At 40.2% G+C, this 23,369-nt stretch overlaps 1 protein-coding gene across 1 annotated transcript in view; it reads right to left on the bottom strand.

Annotated features, from left to right (window-relative positions):
• NIBAN1 (niban apoptosis regulator 1) overlaps positions 1–22,331 on the bottom strand; it is a 171,613-nt gene extending 149,282 nt beyond the window's left edge. Inside the window, exon 1 of the mRNA XM_043922947.1 lies at positions 21,815–22,331. Within this exon, the coding sequence (XP_043778882.1) occupies positions 21,815–22,316 (502 nt within the window). The 5' untranslated portion in view covers positions 22,317–22,331. The remainder of the gene's footprint in view (positions 1–21,814) is intronic.
• Positions 22,332–23,369: the final 1,038 nt, after the last annotated feature.

A 23,369-nucleotide genomic window follows, 5' to 3' on the forward strand; every position in this document is an offset into this window, starting at 1 on the left:
ACTTAATATACATGTGGCCATAACCACAGACATAATCTCCCTGAGTCTCAGTCTTACCATCTGCAACAAGCATGATAATAGTACCTATCTCAAAACGTTGTTGTGAGGATTTAAATGAGATAACTTGTGAAGGTTCTTAACACAGAGCCTATCAGATAATTAAAGGTTTACAAAACAGAAATAGAGTCACAGATGTAGAAAACAAACTTATGGTTACCATGGGGATAAGGGACAGGGAGGAATAAATTAGGAGATTGGGATTAACATATATACATTATCATATATAAAATGGATACCTAATACGGACCAAGTGTATAGCACAGGGAACACTAGTCAATATTCTGTAATGACATATATGGAAAAAGAATCTAAAATAGAGGGGAGATATATACATGGGCTTCCCTGATAGCTCAGTTGGTAAAGAATCTGCCTGCAATGTAGAAGATCCTGATTTGATTCTTGGGTCGGGAAGATCTGCTGGAGAAGGCACAGGCTACTCATTTAAGTATTCTTGGGCTTCCCTTGTGGCTCAGCTGGTAAAGAATCTGCCTGCACTGCGGGAGACCTGGGTTCGATCTATGGGTTGGGAAGATACCCTGGAGAAGGGAAAAGCTACCCACTTCAGTATTCTGGCCTGGAGAATTCCATGAACTAACTGTAGGGTCGGACACTGTAGAGTTAGACTGTAGTGTCTAACTAACTAACAAAGAGTCGGACATGACTGAGTGACTTTCACTTTCACATATGTATATATGTGTGTGTGTATATATATATGTATATATAACTGATTCACTTTGTTGTACACCTAAAACTGACACACACTATAAATCCACTATACTCCAATAAAAATTTAAAAATTAACAAACAGCAATTATTATTAGAGGAGATGTCCATTGTCTGATAGCTCCACTTGGATCTCAAACTTATCATGCCTAAAAATTAACCCTTCACTCTCAAAATGTGTCTTCCCCAATCTTCTGTTTCAGTAAGTTGCAACTCCATTCTCTATGTTGCTCAGGTCTGAATACTTGGAGTTGTCCTTGAAGCCACTTTTCTTCCCTCTTATTCCGTAGACCTGATCAGCAAATCCTGGCAGCTCTATCTTCAGTATGTATTTATAATTCAACCACTTCTTACTACCTCCAGCTACCCCCTAGTCCAAGGCTTCCCTGACCTGAATCACAGATCTAGCCTCCCAAGTAATCTCCAGCTTTCTCCCATTTCCCTCTTACAATCTGTTCTCTACACAGCAGTCAGAGAAATCAGGTTATTTCACTCTTCTGCTCAAAACTCCCCATGGTTTCTCTTTTCTTTCAGATTAAAAGCCCAAATCCTTACCAGAGCCTTTAAGTCCCTCTGTGATATGGCCCTCCCTACCTCTCTGCCCCTATCTTCCATTGCTCATTCCTCTCTAACCACACTGGCTTTCCTGCTGTTCCTAATACAGGATAAGCTCCTTTCCAAATTCAGAGCTTTGGAACTTGCTCCTCCGCCTGCCCAGGATGTACCTGCCCCCAGACCTTCCTGTATCCCACTCTAGCACTTCATTTAAATGTCATAGAGGGCTTTCCTAATCCCTTATCTGAAGTAGCAGCCCTCATCACACTCTCCTCTTTTCTGCTCTTATATTTCTTCACAATACTCACTATCACATGCCATCTTACTATTTGTTCAGTTTCTTTTCCCACCAATACTTCCATGATAAAGTCCCTCAAGGGGGAGGAAAGTCTGTGAAAGTGTTCTAGGTATGAGATAATAAGGCTCTGAATTAGGAGGATGGCAGAGAGAATGGAAAAGAAGAGATATTTTTATCAGACTCTTCTATTAATTAGATATTTATCTGACTGTTAGATATCTCAGACTGTTATCTGAGAAGAGTCTGTAAGACTCCACTATTGATTACATGAATTAGAGAAACTAGCCAACATGATTCTGAGTTTATTATTCTCAGAACAGTAATAATCTTAGAGATTTAAAGGCATTGCATATAACAGGGTATTCTTTCTGAGATGCTGGAAATGCCCATTTTGATGAGTTATGTTTACATAGATGTCTAAGTAAAAATTCATCACGCTACACCCTTAAAATCTGTGCATTTCACTTTATGTAAGTACTCAGGAAAAGTATACAGACAAAACAATATATTAAAAAGTCAGAAAGTTAATTAATAAAAATATTCTTTTAAATTTAATTAAATAAATAAAGCCCCTCAAGAGCAGTTTAGTTTGTTTCTTTCATTTCAATTCATGAAGCAGGGTACAATTGATTTGATGACTGAAAGGAAAGATATGTAATGAATGCCTCACCATAAAAAATAGGTCTGTCCCATGACATTTTATCAGTTCATCCTAAGTAAGGTTCTGTAGAGAGACAATCAATTAAATGACTTGTTTCACTAAGAAAACTGAGGCCTAAAGACAAGGCCAAAGTCAGATGTAAGTGTTAGAACCAAGGCTCACTTAAGCAAGTTCTTCTGTGCTAAGCATCATGCACTTATCCCTAAAGTTCACGCTCTCTACTGAGTTTGGAGCATGCTGTAGTCTCAACTCCATGAACAGTAGAAAATGTGTATCAGTTCAGTTCTGGTTCAAACCAATTGACTAAGAATTTTAAGGGAAAGGACTTTATATAATGTACAATTTATCTAAAATCTTTTACTTTGGTTTTAGAATAAAATAAAACTATTGTAAACGAATGAACAGCTGACAGTTGAGTCCAAGTCCCTAGCAAGGTTAAGTACTTCACAAGGATTAATACAGGAAATCCTTACAACCACCCTCTGAGGTAGTACTATGATCCCCATTTTACCGCTGAAGAAATGAGGGTCAGCGGAGGTTGTGTGCGCGCATGCTCAGTTGTGTCTGACTCTTGGCAATGTTAGAGAACTTTAAAAGCTTGCACAGCTAGCGAGTGACGGGTCAGTACCTGAACTTGAGCAGTCAACCTACACAGCCAATGTTCTGTTGAATCAAGAAAGCTGCAGAGGTAACATGTATGATGAAAGTTTTAAAAGGATTTATCTGCTCTGTAGATTCATTTTATTTTGTCCACTTTTCTGAAAATGGGACAGATACAGAAATACCATTTTGAAATTTTTTTATTACAAATGCAACATCTTACACTCATTTGCAATATATATACATATTTCTCCTTTTAATTCACAATGCAAAATTGAAAAAAATATCCTTAGAGAAGTGATGAGTTTAGTCCTCAACAGATCTCAAGACATCAAATATTTTCATGAAAACCATAAAGAGACACTGTTTGTGCTCTCTTTTTCAGACATCCATTGATGTCAATAATTGTAATGATCTGAAATAAGCAAAATAGTTAGGGTATGCCTCAAGTGTTTCTCATGGAAGTGCCAAAGAACAATACTGAAGAGAGGAAATGCCAAAACAGGAGACGTGCTGGTAAATGGGTCACAAAGTTGTCATGGGTCAAGAGGCGGCATTCTTTATGGCTCTTCTGGAACTTAGAATTCTAGAGACTACTGAAAATGCAGAAAAATGTAACTTCAAAGAAAATGGGACATCCCAGAGTCTAGGTGACATATAACACTTTCCAAAGAGTGTTGAGTAAGGCAACTATGTTATTTCAACTGCATCGACAAATTATATGCTTCAAGAAGCACTTACAGGACTTGCCCAGTGGTTCAATGGTAAAGAATCCACCTGCTAATGCAGGGACGTGAGTTTGATCCCTGGTCCAGGAAGATCCCACACTCCACAGAGCAACTAAGCCCATAAGCCACAGGTACTGAGACCTTGTGCTTATAGCCCATGTTACACAGCAGGAGAAGCCACCACAATGAAAAGCCTGGACACCAGAGCTAGAGAAAGTTCACGCAGTAATGAAGACCCAGAGCAGCCAAAATAAATCTTTTTTTTTTAAAAAAAAGAAGCACTTACATTATTTAAAATTCCTAAAAGAGGAAAAAATGATGTATTGGCAATACACCATTTAAGATAAGGGTTTTTTGTCTAACCTTTTATCTTAAATATTATTTAAATACACAATAGCCCAAATGTGATCCTATGAAACTTGGTGCATCATAGAGGGAGAGTGAGTTGGAAGAGGGAAAAAAATCCATGGGAAGGAATATTCTGGAATGAAAAAGTCAGTAAAGATTCCAGACATCCTCTTAAATTTGTCTCTAGAGTCCATAGCAGGAGCCAAGAAGAAAAATGGGAGAAAAGAAAATGAAGCCCACCATTTAGTTCTTTTAATTGCTCTCCACTGTGCTCCCTCCTGACTGGGAGAAAGGGGTGATCATGTTAACTATTAGGGTCCCACATGTTTCCATTTCTTTAAGATAAAATCCAGAAGATACAAGAGTGCAGGCTTTCTTTATGAGCTTAAACATTCAAGAGAGGGAAGTACAGGGGGAGGAACGATCTCATGGCCTCTTTTATCTGAGTTCCTGAAGGAGGACGTCACGCACCAGCCATTCTGTCTGCCTACCTGTGTCTGCGATTCTTCACTAGCAGGAGGAAGTTGTACTTGAGGCTTGAACCTGAGGCTGAATAATACATCAGATTCAAGGGAAAAACTTGCCATTTTCAGGATTTTATGTATAACTCTGAATTAGAGTGTATTCTGGTATGGACTGGAAACTGAAAGCTTAGAGATTTTGGGTTGGGTTTGGTTTGATAGAAATACGATGGACTTGATGAAAATAGCTCTGTACCAGGAGTGTGTAGACCTGAGTTCCAGTCCTACATCTGTCATTACTAGCTATACAAATAGCAGCAACTCAGTCTCTCAGACCCACAATTAGGTGGTTGGATTAGATGTTTATCTCCAAGGTCCCTTGCAGCTCTATGAATCTTCCACCAGTCTTTATTCAAGAGCAGGTGCCTAAAAGAATTACATGAGCCATAGACATGAGCCTCAAACGTAATTTAAAGTTTCCTAGAAGCACATTAAAATTTTTAAACAGATTGAATTAATTTTATTTTATTTGTACTTAATGTGTTTTATTTACATATGTATTTAATCCAACAGGATCAAAATCATATCACTTCATATCACTACATTACATATCATTACATAAATCATATCATTACACTTCAATGTGTAACTGGTATTAAATAATATTAATGAGATATTTTACATTCTTTCCTTTTTCTACTAAATCTTCAACACTTGATACATATTTTATATTTGCATCATATCTTTATTTGGATTAGAGGTATTTCAAGTAGTCAATAGTCAAGTTTAGAGGGCTTGAATTTTTCTTACCTAAGGATATAGCTTACCTTCAAAGCGAGATTACATTTAAAGTAGAAAAACTATTCATTAAAACGTTAGGGTCAACATATTGAGATGTTAGGGAAGAGATGATCAACAAAGTGACAGGACTTTTTACGGTAATTGCCAAATGGAAGGATACAGAAGGAAGCTGTGTTATGTGGAAATTCAAGGGTTGGACAGAAATGATGTAAGTCACCTCCAGGCCCAGTCAATAAAATGTTTGCCCCTAATTCAACACTGTCCCTTTTCTCTTATCTACAGAAGACATACGCAGTGTGTTCAGTTAAGGTCTCTGTGGTCATAAGAATAGAGGAGTCCCTAGATCAGGGGCTCCTAATCTGGGGTCTATGGATCTTTATGGGATCTTCGGATAGAATTCAGGGAGTCCAAAAGTGGAATGGGGGGAAATAATGTCTTTACTTCTATTAACTTCCAACTCGAATTCATCATTTCCTTCAATTATGAATGTAGGCAAACCACAGTAGAATTTAACAGAGCTTGTGACCTCCCCCTCAGCAGAGATCACACATTCTTCCCAGCACATTTCATTAACTGCACATCGTACAATAGCACTTCATCAATGTGACAGCAGTTATCAGACCCTCCACGGGACCTTATCATTGAATGCATTAATAAAGAAGCACATATATTATTATGTCACAGGTTTTTAATATATTTTGATATCTGTGTTTCAATAAAATTGGTTTCTTTTGTAAGCCTATGTATTTTTTTTTTATTTAAAAATGTTACTATGAGAAGGAGACCCACAAATTTCAACAGACTGCCAAAAGGGTCCATGGTACAACGCACTAAAGGGAGAGAGTCTGGGTCCTTGAATGACCCTAACTCCCTTCTCTATCCCACACTGAATCGTATTGGATTGTGTAATGAGTGAGAAATAAATCATTATCATGTCAAGTCACTGATATGTGAGGAGAACTCAGCAATTAGCTCACTCTAGTGTACAGCTGAAATGTGGCTTCAGGCCAATGCCAGTCGGTTACAACTGCAAACAGACTCCACGCATTGAAGAGACGGGCACTGGCAATGATGTGCTGGTAAACTGAGTCTCAAAAAAAAACTACCATGGCTGATTTTCAACTACCAATACAATGGCACTGAACTCTGAATTAGGATTGGCCAGACTCGTGCTTGCAGCAAGCGTGAACTGACTCCTGGCCCCTTGTTTGAACTGCTTTCCCCATAACAGTTCCTAGAAAGGTGTCCTGCTATTGACGTCCCCTGGCTGGAGGGGAAGGATGTATGCAGAATCTTGAGAATAACTGCTTGAAGGCTCCTATTTAAACCATCGTGTCTGACTTTTTCATAATGAATAAATAAAGGAGAATACCTTAGTTGCAGCAATTTTAACATTCCACAAGCTGTTGAAAAGAATCTAATTAGTACTAATTACAATACTAGAGTGTCCCAACAAATTATAATGCCATTGCTTCTGTAGAGGCATTGTGTTTAAACACTCTGAAACATTAATTAGTCTACAGAACAAATGTGTGAGATAGGTATTATTCAGCAGTGTCTGAAAATCAATTATTTACCCTGGGAAAGCCTGATACTGTTTCTGATAGTAAAAACAAATTGATTATCAAAACAGTAGGACTGGGAAATCCCAGAATTATATGAACTTCATTCCTGAACTCCTTTTATTTCACTGAGCATTACTGCTGTCCCCATTTTACATGAGAAACAGCACAGCCAGTCATCAGATCCAAAATCTACCTAGAATCCAGCCTCAGACTCAGCAAATCCTCAGGAGGTTACCATGCTTGCTTTTCTAATTTAAAATCTTCCTTTATGAGTCTTTAGTGTCTTATTTTCCAAATATATTTTCTTTCATAATGAAGAAGTTGTTTAAAGGCACCATTTTATTAAAGTGACCTACTATGCCTGCTTTCACTTATTTATAAATTCCCTATTATGTTTGCTAACATGTAGACAAATTTTACTTTCTAGATTAAGCTACTTAAAATCTCATCTACTGAAAATATTCACTTCAAAATATAGTCAAATCATTTAGAATTAAGCTATGGAATCAAGGGTTTAGTAAATGCTTCAATCTCATTTTAAAGCAAATAAGTTGAGCTTCCTTGGTGGCTCAGTGGTAGAAGCCACCTGCCAGTGAAGGAGACATGGGTTCGATCCCTGGTCCAGGAAGATCCCACTTGCTGAAGAGTAACTAAGCCGATGTGCCATGATCACTGAGCCTATGCTCTAGAGCCTGGGCGCCATAACTACTGAGCCTCAGTGCCTCAACTACTGAAGCCCAAGAGTCCTAGAGCCTGCCCTCTGCAACAAGAGAAGCTACCACAATGAGAAGCCCTTGCACCACAGCTAGAGAGTAGCCCCCTATGACCACAACCAGAGAAAAGTCTGCAAAGCAGTGAGGACCCAGCACAATCAAAAATAAACAAATAAATAAAAATAAAATTATAAATAAAGTGAATAACTCACTGTTCAAATCTTATCAAGTTGATGCTCCTTTTTCTCTGAAAGGAGCTATGTGGACAAGAAAAAGCTACGTGGACCAGACTTGCAATTTCTGGACGAACATTTGATATTCTGTTGCTTATTCTCTGAGAAATTCACTTGCATGTTAAAGAGCAGGCACTCTTGGTTAGTGTTTAATATTGCTGTTATCATTATTATCACTCCTCAGGTCAGGAGTTATCATTTTTTAGTTAAGAATTGATATCCCAATAGAATGCACAGGTCTTACTTATGCTCCAAAATTCTTAGCTGCTTTAAATCTAAATTGTTGTTGTTGGTTAGTCGCTCAGTCATGTCCAACTCTTTGCGTCTCCATGGACTGTAGCCCACCAGGCTCCTCTATCCATGGGATCTCCCAGGCAAAATTACTGGAGTGGTTGCCGTTTCCTTCTCCAAGGGATCTTCCCAAGCTAGGGATTAAACCCACATCTCCTGCATTGGCAGGCAGATTCTTTACCACTGAGTACATTTCAATTAATGTTACTAATTTAATCCCTCTTAACAATGAAACAGCTGGAAATATTTATACTCCAGATATTCAGTTCAGTCCCTCAATCATGTCCCACTCTTTGGACCCCATGTAGCATGCCAGGCTTCCCTGTCCATCAACTCCAGCAGCTTGCTCAAACTCATGTCCATCAAGTGGGTGATGTCATCCAACCATCTCATCCTCTGTCTGTCCCCTTTTCCTCCCTCCTTCAATCTTTTGATGATCCAGCATCAGGATCTTTTTCAAGAGTCAGTTCTTCTCATCAGGTGGCCAAAGTATTGAAGCTTCAGCTTCAGTATCAGTCCTTCCAATGAATATTCAGGACCAGTTTCCTTTAGGATTGACTAGTGTGATCACTTACTCCAGATGTTGTACAATATTATTAATGTTGCGAGTGAAATTTACCTTTATTCTAACTACGTCTGTTTTGTTTAGACCACTATTCAGGCTTCCCCGGTGGCTCAGCAGTAAAAGAATCCACCTGCAAGGCAGGAGACACAGGAGATGCAGATTCGATCCCCGGGCCGGGAAGATCCCCTGGAGAAGGCAATGGCAACACATTCCAGCATTCTTGCCTGGAGAATCCCATGGACAGAGGCTACAGTCCGTGGGGCTGCAAAGAATTGGACACAAATGAAGCAACTGAGCGCACACACATTATTCAGACATACCTATCGAACTCACTCAGCATGACCTACGTAGCAAATAATTTTAAAAACAAGCGTCTTCAATTCAAATTGGGAAAACTTCTGAATTCTTAAGCTAATCCTAGAAATTGTCACTTGTCCTGTGTGAGACTCCAACGTAATGGTACAAGATTGCCACTAACAATGACCTTTTTGAAAGAACATCCACAGTTTCCCCTCATTTCTCAGTCAACCCTGCTCATCTGTCCTGGCCCCAGACCAGCCCAATCTCAGCAATTCTTCATGAAGATATGCTCCACTCCTCTCCCAAACCTACTGAGAATGTTGGCAGAAGGTAGTACAACTACATTCTCCAACAGCTGTTCCAACAGACCCAAAAACATGGTATTCATATCACTCTTTCCTAGAGACCTGGAGACAAGAATTATTTCTGTGTTCCATTTCTCTCCTCACTGTGTTCATATTTTCCTCTACTTTAGCACATGGAACATATTTATAAAAAACTGTCTAACACCGTTGTCTGCTGATTTCTTCATGTCTGTAATTCCTAAATCTGTTTCTACTGATATTTTTTTTTCCCTTTGAGTTATTATCTTTTCCTGTTTTTTCATTTGCCTGGTAATTTTTTATCAAATGCTGAGTATTGTGAATTTTACATTGTTGAATATACATTTTACTGCATTCCTATAAGGAATACTGGATTTTTGTTCAGGCATGCAGTTAAGTTACTTAGGATCAGTTTGATCTTTTTGTTGAATATACATTTTACTGCATTCCTATAAGGAATACTGGATTTTTGTTCAGGCATGCAGTTAAGTTACTTAGGATCAGTTTGATCTTTTTGAGGTTTGCTTTCACATTTTTTTTTATTAGAGCAGGTTCAGACAAGTGTTAGAGTTTAGAGTTAATTTCTGTTCACTACTACTGAGGACTTGGAGAAGTGAAGTGAAGTGAAGTCGCTCAGTCATGTCAGACTCTTTGCAACCCCATGGACTGTAGCCTACCAGGATCCTCCGTCCATGGGATTTTCCAGGCAAGAATACTGGAGTGGGTTGCCATTTCCTTCTCCAGGGGATCTTCCCGACCCAGGGATCGAACCCAGGCCTCCCGCATTGTAGGCAGATGCTTTACAGTCTGAGCTACCAGGGAAGCCCTGAGGAGTTGGAGAAGGAAATGGCAACCCACTCCAGTATTCTTGCCTGGAGAATTCCCATGGACAGAGGATCCTGGCGGGCTACAGTCCATGGTGTCTCAGAAAGTCGGACACGACTAAGCAACTAACACATACACACACTACTGAGGACTCCACGCAATGCTCTGTGTATTGCAAGATCTTTCTCTTATATTTTGTTGCTGTTGTTGTTTTTCTAATGTCCTTCTATTTGGGATAATGGAGATGTTAAACTATTTCTAGCTCTGGATAACCTCCAGGAACTGTTTGACTCTATAAAATCAGATACACGTGATCTTCTATTCTAGAAAATGGTCTTATATTGCTTCTCTGCTAATTTTCTCTTCATTTTCTTTGTTATCTATTTATGAGAACTTCAGAGTCAGACATTGAAATTTTTTAATTGACTCTTTAATTTTTTAATATTTTTTAATATTGCCTCTTCTATTTTCTATCTTCTGCTCTTTTTGTTCTATTTTTGCAAGACTTTCTCAACTTTGTTTTCCAAAGCAAAACCTGGATTTCTAAATTTTTTGATCATTAAATTTTAAATTTCCAAGAGATATTTCTTATTCTGCTATCATCATTTCTTGCATTATCTTGCAACCTGAACTTGTTTTCCAAATTCAATACTTCTCTTATTTTTTAGGATATTCACTATAGTTTAAATTTTTTCCTCCTCTCATTAATTTATTAAGCAAATATTTAGTGGTAACAAACCATGTATCAGACACTGATCTCTCAAAACAAAGACCCTGCTCTCATGAAGGTGAAAGTCAGTGATAGGCAGGCATTAAAAAACTAAAAATCACATTTTATTAAAATGTTGGTTGGTAATGAGTGCTATGAGAAGCCCCTCCACCAAACACTCTCACTTGCTCACTGCACTCCACCCATACCACCCTTTCTTCAGTTCGTTCAAGTTTCTTTTTCTCCTTCCCTTTCTATACACTGTTTTCTATACTCAAAATATTCTCCCTTATCCTGTTGAGCACTATATCTTCAGTGTATCTCATCTCCTAGCCCTACCATCAGTTTTCCAATCTCACTACACTTTCTATTCCATTCATAACATTTATCAAAACTTGTAATGTTGCTTACTTACCATATAATAGCGATTCATGCTTCTTCCTTGCCAAGTGAGCCTGATTTTGTTCGGGTGTCGCTATAGCCAGGGACTTCAGAGAAGATAGGGCCTGGCCCCAGCCAGGGGTGATTCTGGATTAGTCTAACCAAATCATGATAATTCCATACTATTACCAGTGATGGCTTAGGAAAGAATGCGTGACCCAATTCCGATCGGTGGGTCACATATCAAAGGAAGTCTGCTAGGGGAAGCTGGAGAAAGTTTGCTCTTATAAAGAGACTAAAAGAATAGATAGTCCTGTTCTCAGCCTCCGGGACATTGCTTTACTTAAGAATGTGGTATCTTCCACTACTGTAGTCATCTTTCAACAGTAGGAGTGCTAACCCACAGAGAGCAGAAAGATAAAAATAAGCTGACTTTTGATGCTATCACTGAGCCACTAAATTAGTCCTGTCTTCATGCTTCTTTATGTTCCAATGAGCTCTACTTGAGAAATCTACTAGATAATGAGCTTCAAACACCAAAGAGACATCAACATAAGGAGTGATGAATTAAGTAACACTTACTTGGAAAACAAAGAGTAAATGAGAAAAATGAATATAATGTAATGGTTATATGTTCTGACACAGCAAAATCATAAAATAAAATTGGAGAACTGTGATGGCATGTATAAAACTTCTGTTACTAATTCTTCTTTTCAATTTATTTTTTAATTGGAGAAAAATTGCTATACAATGTTGTGTTGGTTTCTGCCATACAACAATGCAAATCAGCCATAATTATACATCTATCACCTCCCTCTTGAGCCTCCCTACTAATTCTTAAAACAGTTTGTTCAACAGTTTTCTGCAATCATAATTGATGGTGGTAATATTCACATTATTGTCTGATACAGTTGCATGTATTAAGTGGGATAATGCAGAATTTGAAGATATTTAATTCCATTACATAACATTGAAGATATAATTTTTCTTTCATACTTCTGTCTATTGAAATGGTCCAGAAACAACGGCCAACCCAGTTGGCCTCCCTAGGCCCAAACTGTCTTCTTAAATACCATTTTCCACTATGAGAAATCAGGGATTCTTTTAGACACTGCTTATTGCAAGTGTGTGATAGGAAATAAACATGATGAACCAAGAACATTTTGACCTACCAGAAGACAAGAAAGCTATCAAACACTACTAGGGTAATTTCAAAAGGACTCAGGAGCCAACTTGAAAAGGCTTTCATTGCCAATGATGGGAATTTTCAATAAGGATAAGAATTTTCAGTAAGGATAAGAATTACAACAAGCTCATGAGTTCATAATATTTTTTAAAATTAATTCATAATCTTCAGAGGATGATAGGAAACCCAAAATTATCTTGAAAACTGGTAAATAAAATGAAAGGGTAAAGTTTTTTATTCTGCCTTTCCTATGTGAACCACCATATGAGGTAACCAAATAGTAAATAAGGAAAGTAGCACTACATAAAATTAGTCAAGCTAATAAATGAAAACAAAATGACATAATTAGAATATCACCATTTTCAATGCCAGAGATATTAATGGGTCCCAGCAGAGTATCAATAACTGCTAAGTGAAAATGAAAGTGACTCAGTCATGTTCGACTCTTTGTGACCCCATGGACTAGCCCATGGAATTCTCCGGGCCAGAATACTGCAGGGGGTAGCCTTTCCCTTCTCCAGGGGATCTTCCCAACCCAGGGATCAAACACAGGTCTCCCACATTGCGGGCAGATTCTTTACCCACTGAACCAGAAGGGAAGTCCAAGAATACTGGAGTGGGTAGCCTTTCCTTTCTCCAGCAGATCTTCCCAACCCAAGAATTAAACCAGGGTCACCTGCATTGCAGGCGGATTCTTTACCAGCTGAGTCTGTTAACATCACCAAAAGAAACAACCAACTGTTAGATGCCTCCAAATGAAGAACACAGCACCACCTATAGCCTTGACAAAAGTATTAATTCTCAACCTGGTCACATCTCAATATCCCTCTGTCGATTTGTAGAAAACATAGGAGAAATGTGTGGAAGGGCGCCATGAACAATTTCCAGACTGTGGAAAACCTACATGTCCAATAGTCCAGATCTGTCAATATATCATTTGCAAGTAAAAATTAGAGACGTAAGGGAAACCTGTAGATTAAAGGAAACTTAAGACAGAGATTTTTATAATGGGCAAGACTAAACTAAGGTGTTTAAAAATACATTGTTGGGTGATAAAACCATACGAAATATAAGGAAGTCATTACTATACAATCTAGGATGACTAGTGTGGTCATTTGTTATATTGGCAGCCCCTAAGGAATCATAACTCATGGTATTCATGACTTTGTGGAGTTCCTTCCTCTTGCATCTAAACTGGCCCTGAGATTTGCCTTAACCAATAGAATATGGTAGAGTAATACTGTGCTGTTCCAAGGCTAAGCCATAAAAAGCTCTGGTCTTTGCTTTCTTGCAAACTCTGACCTAGCACTTCATTTTTTTAGTAAAGAAAAAATAGCTAGTTTTATTCAAATTTATTTGGCACTAGGGGCAGAATGTATCCTTAGGCCATAAAGGAGAATAATTCTCTGCTCCACAATTTGGAAACTTTTAAATAGTATTTTCAATCACGAGATCTATTCTTTTCATTTGTCTCTCAGATGAGTAACGTAAAATAATAATAATAAAAAAATTTTGTTGACCCTCCTCAAAAATCAATCTTGATTTTTCTTCTGTTGAAGGAACTGTGCTGTCAACAGTCAGCTGTCGATCCATGAGGCAGCTGTAATTAGGATGGAGAATCTGACCGTGGGGAATGACTTTTTTTTTTTTTTAATTTGAAGATAATTGCTTTAAGAGTCATGTTGTGTTGGTTTCTGCTGTACAACGTGAATCAGTCATAACTATACATATATATTCCCTCACTCTTGAGCCTCCCTCCTCCCCCTATCCCATCCCTTTAGATTGTCACAGAGCCCCAGGCTGGGCTCCCTGTGGTATGCAGCAGCTTCCCACTAGCTAGCTATTTTACATATTGACCTAGCATTTTAAAATTCAGGACCCTGTTGGAGAGACCAGTTTCTTTAGGACTGAACAACAATCTCTGGGAATAGTTTTTTTTTTTTTTTGGAAGATGGCTACTGAAGCTCTTTCCATTTCTTAACCTGGGTGATGGCTACAGGATCTTCAGCTTATAATGATGCACTAAGCTATGCATTTGTTTACATGGTTTTGGAGCCTATGTTTTATTTTTAAATAAAAAATGGTTTTAAGAAAAAGAAAAAAATCCCCATGGTTTGGCATAGAGACCTTTACTCTTCTTCCAAAATTCCTTTGGACTGTGGACTTTTTATTTATTTATTTTTAGACTATGGACTTTTTAAAAAGCACTCAAGGCTCCTAGTTTAAAACTTATGATTTATTCTAATCTATCCACAGCAACATCCAAACACATCAAGCAGAGAAATATAAACTTCTTTGGATCTTAGATCTTGCAATTTGTAAAACCAAATTAATTTCTTTCATATATAAATCTTTTCTTCACTCCTGTGAGGAAAAACATATAGTACCAAAAAAAGAGGCACTTTTATAAACTGGCTTGCATTTTCTTACTGGCAGCAACTTGCTGGTCCCTTTTAAAATGAGTTTTCCAGCTTCAAAGGAGAAAATGTGTATTACATTTGGGATTGTGTGTGTGTGTGTGTGTGTGTGTGTGTGTTTTAGTTTGGAACTGTTAGAATGTTAGCCCTCGTGTCACGTTTTACTAAAGTGCTTTAAAACAGATTGTAGCAGATGAAATGTGCTCTTTTGTTCTCTTGTCTTCCTTTTCATTATCATCCTCACCTCTGACTTCATTTTCCATTTCACAAGGCAAACTGCTGTAGGTATCTTTTTTCTTAAAATGGTGTTAGCTAGCTTCCCTGACAAAAGTAAAGAAAATAAAATTTCTGATTAAGGGATCAAAATTCACTGCCATACGGCACATAAAATATTTTGTAAAACTTTCACAGTCCATTTACTTTGATTGAATTAGAAAGTACTGTCACAAATTGTGCTCCTACTATTGCACTTCTTACCTGGGAATCCAGTTCAGATAATCCCAAAGAATAACAGTAAAACCACAATCAGTTCAATAGCTCACAGCAAGATAAATGAATAAAAATCACTATGGTCATCGTAGGAGTTACTATTATAAAAAATAAATAAATAAATAAATTTTTTAAATCATTATCATCATCCTAGGAGTTTCTATTACTAAAGCACTCTTGAGGAAGTGGTTCTCCGGTAGCAAATGTCCATAGGAGAAAAATGTGTTTCATCAAGACCAGATCTTTATTTAGCATCTGACTCTATGAATTCATCAAAGCATGAATTGGGACTCAAGAGGAAAGACCACTCTTTCTTCCACTAGTACAGGAGAAAACGTTGGTTTGTCTCAGGCAAGTATCTTTATTTTTAATGAGATTTCTTAGATTAAGAAACTCAACTCACATTAAATTCTTAAAGTCTTGATTTCTATTCACAAAGACTAAAGGTAGCAGAAAGTAATAGTTGCCACCAGAAATTCCCAATCTGCAATAATTTCCCTAATGCAAAACTCCTGCTAGCTTCATTAGTAGATTGGTATTTTTAAAATTAAGGTATAATTTAGATGTATATAATCAATACACATTCTTTTTTTTTTTTCATTTATTTTTATTAGTTGGAAGCCAATCACCCCACAATATTGTAGTGGTTTTTGTCATACATTGACATGAATCAGCCATGGAGTTACATGTATTCCCCATCCCGATCCCCCCTCCCACTTCCCTCTCTACCCGATCCCTCTGGGTCTTCCCAGTACACCAGGCCCAAGCACTTGTCTCATGCATCCAACCTGGGCTGGTGATCTGTTTCACCCTAGATAATATACATGTTTCGATGCTGTTCTCTCAAAACATCCCACCCTCGCCTTCTCCCACAGAGTCCAAAAGTCTGCTCTGTACATCTGTGTCTCTTTTTCTGTTTTGCATATAGGGTTATGATTACCATCTTTCTAAATTCCATATATATGTGTTAGTTTACTGTAGTGGTCTTTATCTTTCTGGCTTACTTCACTCTGTATAATGGGCTCCAGTTTCATCCATCTCATTAGAATTCATTCAAATGAATTCTTTTTAATGGCTGAGTAATATTCCATGGTGTATATGTACCACAGCTTCCTTATCCATTCGTCTGCTGATGGGCATCTAGGTTGCTTCCATGTCCTGGCTATTATAAACAGGGCTGCGATGAACATTGGGGTACACGTGTCTCTTTCAGATCTGGTTTCCTCGGTGTCAATACACATTCTTGCATTATTTATACCGGGTCCTCTTCTCCTTTTCTCCCATCCCTGCTATTTCCACCTGAGGCACTGCAATTGCCCACTTCTTAGGAGAACTCATTCATTTCTACAAATTAGGAACTGAGATAAATACTCATTCTATAATTCTTACCCACTTCCTACTTTATTTGTATTAATTTTTCTTACAGGGGATCTACGAAGGCGCTACACTGAGTGTACTGGCTAATATGCTTTGGGCCATAACAGAAGACAATTATATTAGTTAGAAAGAGTTTGACTGTGAATAACAGTTGATAGCACAGGGAACACTGGCTTAAGTAAGATAGAAGTTTATCTCTCCCTTATTATGGTCCAGAGGTAAGTAGTCCAAGGCTGGTATGGAAGTTCTACTACATGAAGTTCTCAGGACCTGGGCTCCTTTTGTCCACTTCATTTTGCATGAATTCCTTTTTAAAGGACACCCCATAGTCCAAGATGGCTTCTCCAGTCATGTTCACAATCTAGCCAGCAGTATGGAGGACAGCAGAAAGAAAGGCACACCCTTTACTTTTAAGATCACTTTCTGGGGATCACATACAACACTTCCACCTACATCCCATGAGCCAAAACTCACTTACACGACCCTATCTAGTTGCAAAGGAGACTCCAACTAGGTATCTTTATTCTAAGAGTTCATGTGGCCAGCTAATACTTGGAGCTTCCATCATTTTAAAAAGCAAGAGAGTATTACATTAGGGCATAACTAGCAGTCGCTACCAGCCCAACTTGTATCTCTCATAACAAGAAGTACCCAAAAGTAGGGCAGGCAGTGAGGTTTGTTGGGCTCCAACTTCTCTCTGAATCTGCCTCGGCCTGGCACGTCTCCATGTGTCGCCTCTGTCTTAAGCTAGCTCCCTTCCTGCTCCTCAAGACAAAGACAGCAGTTCTAGGCATCATATTTCAGATGCAACAAAATCCAAAAGAAGAGGAGGAAGGATGTATCTCTTCCCTCTGTCCCCTTTTGAAAAGGGAAGAAAATTTTCTTAGAGGCAGCTCGTAAAGTTCCCTTAAAGTCTCAGTGGCCAGATTTCATCACAATCCCATGCTTTGTATATAACTGACCTTTGAACATCATGATGGGGGGGGGGGGATGGGTGTGAGGGGTGCCCACCCTCCACACAGTTGGCCCTCCATATATTCCTTGGTAACAGCAGTTCCTCCATATCTGTGATTCCACATGCTCAGATTCAACCAACTGTGAATCATGTAGTACTGTAGCATTTACAACAGAAAAAAATCTTACGTGTCCGTGAGTTCAAACCCGTGTTGTTCAAGGGTCAATACTGACCCTTGAAGTCGAGAGTTGCAGTCACTGACAAGAAGACACCACCATGATAGGCAGGGACCCATGAGCACCCACCTCTCAGAAGCCATAAGTGGGGCTAATCTCTCTGAAACAGAGGGCTGCACAGAGGTTCAGTACCCTAACAAAAGTGGGGTTCTGTTATGAAAGAGGAATGGGGAAAGGATGTTGGGGTGGCATCTAACAGTATCTACCACACTCTGCATCCTAAAGTTCCATACAGTTGACCTTTGAACAACACAGGTTTGAACTCTGTGGGTCCACTTATTTTTTTCAATAGTAAATACTATAGCACTACCCGATCCACAGTTGACCGAATCTAGGGATGTGGATCCATGCTCAGTGAGGAACCACAGTTATGAGGGCCTACTATAAGTTATACGCAGATTTTCGACAGCACAGAGGGTCTGCACCCTTAACCTTCATGTTGTCAAGGGTCAGCTACACTATTACTAGAGATAAACTGATCTCTAAGATCAGACCAGTTCTTATACCCATCTCCTACCAACAAACTACAAGTGAAGAAAAAGCAAATGTGTAGACTAGTAACTACACATCTAGGTTGCGTAGACCACAAACTTCCTAGTGTCCATTCACTGGCTCTAGGCAGACTTTTCACTCCAGACCTACAATCAGCATGAATTTCACATTTCAGTTGCCTGAGTTAACCCTTATGGTATAAATAGGAGAAAATTCCCCTGAGAGAAATACATGTTGTTTTTAAAATTGAAGCTCGCGTCTTACTTTACAAGCATCAGATTCCTTATGAGAATTTCAGAAGAAGCTGCTTTAAGGTTCACTGTGGCTGATGATGCAATAATAAGTCTAGGAAAAGAACGGTTTTCCTGACTATCTGCTGCAGGCCTGGAGGTGTCCTCCAGTATTCTCCCACCCCCACCAAGAACCCATGTATCCTTCAATTCTCAGATACAGCACTGAAATTCCAGTGGTTTTCTGGCCCTCCACGGGACATATGTAGGAGAGTTTTCAAGTTTGTTTTCTTTTGATTCATTAACAATTCAACGGCAATTTTTTTAAGGAAACAAAATTATTGCCTTAACAGGAAAACACTGTTTTTGGAAGCTGTAGTGCACTTTTAGGCATACCAAAAGTTTGAAAGGAAAAGAAAACAAGCCAGAAAAAGAAAAAAGTGCCATAAAATGACCACTGATGCCTGCGTTATATGAGCTTTCTTTTTCCTTCAAGAAAAACCCTTTTAAAAAGCATTTTTTAAAAAGCTTTAAAAAATCACTACTACTCATCAGTACTAAAAAGCATTTCTGAAGGCTAGCAGATGACACCACCCATGTGATTACAAATTGATCTTAGTATTATTTATGAATAGCATCATTTTATCAAGGGACGTTACTCAAAGACTTATAGACACTATTCTCAAAATGTATTCTGTCCTTAAGAAACATGAGTCAGTAATTTTCAAAACCAACACCTTTAGAGACAAACACCTTTAATACTTCTGACATCCCTTTACCTAGAGATTGACTACATCCTCAGAAATAAATTACTTTTGAAATATCCGTGTGACAGAGATCACTATTAACACAAAGTTTTGAGGCACACAAACCAAATGGCAACTGTTAAATGATTTGCCGAAAAGCCAGTGCTGATTCAGAATCATCAGCCTACTAAAATACAGCTGCTCACAACACGTACAAGATTAAGTTAACAAAATTCACTGCAAATGTATTGACTAGTTATTCTCCATGTTGGCAAAGCTTATTAAGCTTGAAGGAAAGTTATTGTCTCAGCTAAAGGAGCTTTCAAATCCATACTATTTCACTGGCAGCTACTTTATGAGAAACAGGTCATAAAATTGTGTTTAAACTTTACCATCATGCTTTCAATTGTTCTGCTTATGATTAAATCAAAGCTTTAGAATATTTATGGGCTAAAGGATCGGCAAAGCAGCGAAGACAGGGTTATGGTTTTTTTTTCAGGGATCTGGAGCTTCAAAATCGTCAGGAAATCACAGCCTCATGACCTTCTTTTGCTCATGCACTAACAATTCACAACACCATGCATTTTTCCAGTGCTGTTTTCTCTTTTTGGCAAGACTAGTATTCTCAAACGAGGAGACTTCTTATTTTCTCTGGAGGTAGTCTAACTTTAACTCTTCTCTTGCCTCCACCCCTACATATTTTGAAAGTGCCCTCCCAAACAATGAGGAGGTATAATATAACAAGACTAGAGGATGGAATGACTGTTACACAGTCTGTTATAGTTTTAATGCATTCAGAACGCATTTATTACCAATCCTTCCTGTGCACTAGCTATCTTTGATTTTTGTATGTGTAATAATTTGATTTCAGAATGAAAAAGGTAACACATTTTCTTATCACATGAGTACAATGCTAGCATCAGCATCATGGTAACCATGAAGTCTTCTTCAAGCAAGTTAACCCCTCATATGGCTAGACTTTCAATGATTACCGTGGATGGCCATGCTACAACTTTATGTGTTTCTAAGTTTTTAAGTGAAATACGGTTTTATAAAATAAATGCCAGAAACCTATTTTGCTAATAACTAAATGCAAGCCCCTTCTCACAATGTTCTATTACGTTGTTCTTTCAGTCCCCTACACACTGATATCAACAAGCCTGTAACCAAATTTGTAAGACTAAGGCACACTTGGTTTAGCTTTTTTTTGTAATATAAATAAATCATCCATCTTTTCCCCCATGTTAAATAAACAGCAAAGGAATACTTGACCAAGTTTTGCTCCCTTACAGTATAGGCTGTTGGTGATCATCTACCTCTGAAAGCAGCAGAGCAGAAGTCTGGAAAATCAATTAAATTGCTCTCACGTGCCCTGATTTGATATCCGTTTTAAGTGGTTTTCAATGTTGTGGCAACTGCAAGCAAATATGGAATAAGCACACTAAATAAATCCTTTCCTCTTAGGATATGGTTCAGGGGCCAGAAAGAGGTATCAGAAAGAACTTAATTTTTTTTTTTTAACAGAATTAGGATAAAACCTAGAGTATAATACCTAGTTTAGCAGGTATTTCTAAAGCCAGAAAAACATATTCACGAGCTAACCAACTGTTAGGTAGTGGTTGTCGGCAAGGTTTGTGGGGAGGGAAGAGAAAGAGGCCAGTTTCACCCAGGAGATAAAGAGTCATGATTTCCTGCAGTTTCAGCTCAGTTTGGGTTTTATTTTCTTCTGCCTCACACTCTTTACTGTATCACTGTTTCCCTGAAAGTCTCTCAAGTGAGTTTCTCTCCGTCTACAACTTCAGCCACTGTTACACAACACGCGTGTTCCTCTTTTGCCTGCCCGCCCCCCTCGCCCCTCGCCTCCCCTCCGGGAAGGGAAGAACCTGGGAGCGGAATGACAGTGGCCTTCCTGCCTCTGATGAAACCATCCCACAAGTGACATTATGAAGCTCCAGTGAAGCTGTGGCCGACGCTGCATTTTACAGAATCCGGCCAAAGTCACCAGGAGGGGAATTCAGCGCAAGAGGCCGGGAATCCCCAGGGAAATCTCTAGAAGCGAGGGGTATCCCCACCCTGTTCTCTTTTCGGCAGGTTCAGAAAGGGCTCGGAACTGTGCGCCATGCCGGGTACAGGGGGACGAGGTGTTGCTGCGCCGGGGGCGGGGGTTGGGGTGTGCAGAACAGACACGGAAGACCGCAGGGTGGAGGAAACGGGGGTGGTCCCCCTCTCCGCAGCCGGCACCTGCATTTCCCAACCGTCCGGCGGCGCGGCCAAAGCATCCCGAGCCTATGCGCCCTGGACCCGCGCACCCCACCCCGACCAGGGAGCGCGGGCGAGCTGCCCTCCGGCGGGGGGACCCCTGGCTGGGGAGGGGCGGTGCGCCCCGGTCATCCCCGCAGCCGCGGCTCTCGAGCCGGCCGTGGAGGGCGGGAGCGCGGCGGGTACCCCGCAGGTTACCCGCTCCGGGACCTGTGCCCGGGCGTCCAGCCTGGCCCCAGGCTCCGAGCGGACCGGTCGCGCTCCCGGGAAGCCCCCGGCGGGCGTACCTCGGATGTAGGCGCACTTGCTCTCGTCCAGCTGGCTGGAGGCCGAGCCACCCATGGTGACGGTGCCGGAGGATGCGGAGCGCCGCGGCTGCCGGGGCGGGAGGGACTGACGCTCCCGACGGCGCCCGCTGCCCGCTCCTGGAAGTTGGTGCGACGGCGATCCGGGCTCTGCAATTAAAGGGCAAACTTCCTCCGAGAGGCGCGGCCTGCCGGGGCGCCTCCTCCGGGTCCTCGCCCTCTGAGGATCTGTGGGCCGGCCCGGAGCTGTCTTCCCGCCTTCGCTCCAGGGGTGAGCTCCGAGGGGATGGCGGGTCTGGAAGGACTTTTCTTCTCTCCACTGGCTTCTTATTTTCACCTTGGGGTCAGAGGACAGTTTCCCTGGTGACCGGACACCTCTGAGGCAGGAACCTTCGCCCTCACCTCTCAGGAGGTGGAGGTCAAGGGCCCCTTGCTTTGCACGCCCTGCCCTTTGGTACCAGAAGCAACAGTTCTTCTGGAGCATCACCGAAGAACTTGTTAGAAATGCAAAATCTAGGCACTTGTCCCCTACACACACACACACACACACACACACACACACACACACAGCCTCACCGAAGAACTTGTTAGAAATGCAAAATCTAGGCACTTTTCCCCTACACACACACACACAGCCTCCAAGTTAGAAACTGTGGGAGTGGGGCCCCCAGTCTGATTTCATGGGCTCTCCAGGTAATTCTGAGGCCTGCTGATGTTTGAGAACCAAAGGTAAACTGTACCTTCCTGCAGCCTAGAAGTTGAACTAATGAGGCAGTTAATTCAATTTAAAGGATTTGTTAAAGTGTCTGCCTCCCATATGGGAGACCCGGGTTGGATCCCTGTATCCAGAAGATCCCCTGGAGAAGCAAATGGTAACCCACTCCAGTATTCTTGCCTGGAAAATCCCATGGACGGAGGAGCCTGGTAGGCTACAGTCCACGGGGTTGCAAAGAGTCAGACACGACTGAGAGACTTCACTTACATTTACAAAAGAGAAGTAGAATCCTGGATGAAGACAACAAACTTAAAGTTACCAGGGGATAGGGGGTGGATCCTTTCAGGGGATGGATCCAGGGGAAGATCCCCTGGAGAAGGGAAAGGTTACCCACTCCATTATTCTGGCCTGGAGAATTCCATGGACTGTACTGTCCAAGGGGATGCAAAGAGTCAGACACAACTGAGCGACTTTCACTCACACACACACAGTGGATGGATGGGGGGAGGGGCTGGGAGAGTGGCACTGACATATACACATGACTATGTATAAACAAGGTAACTAACAAGCACCCACTGTATAGCACAGGGAACTCTACTCAATACTCTATACGGGAAAAGAATCTATAAAAAAGAGTGAATACATGTACCTGTATAACTGATACACTTTATTGTACACCTGAAACTAACACACCATTGTAAATCAACTATATGGCCAATAAAAATTTAAAATGAAGAAGAAGAAGAAGTCGAGCCAAGGAGGGAGTGGACGATGAACGCAAAAAGAGAGAAATAGAAAAAAATAGGGAGAACCTAAGGTTGG

This window comes from Cervus elaphus, chromosome 14, assembly GCF_910594005.1.
Source record: "Cervus elaphus chromosome 14, mCerEla1.1, whole genome shotgun sequence".
Lineage (NCBI taxonomy): Eukaryota > Metazoa > Chordata > Mammalia > Artiodactyla > Cervidae > Cervus > Cervus elaphus.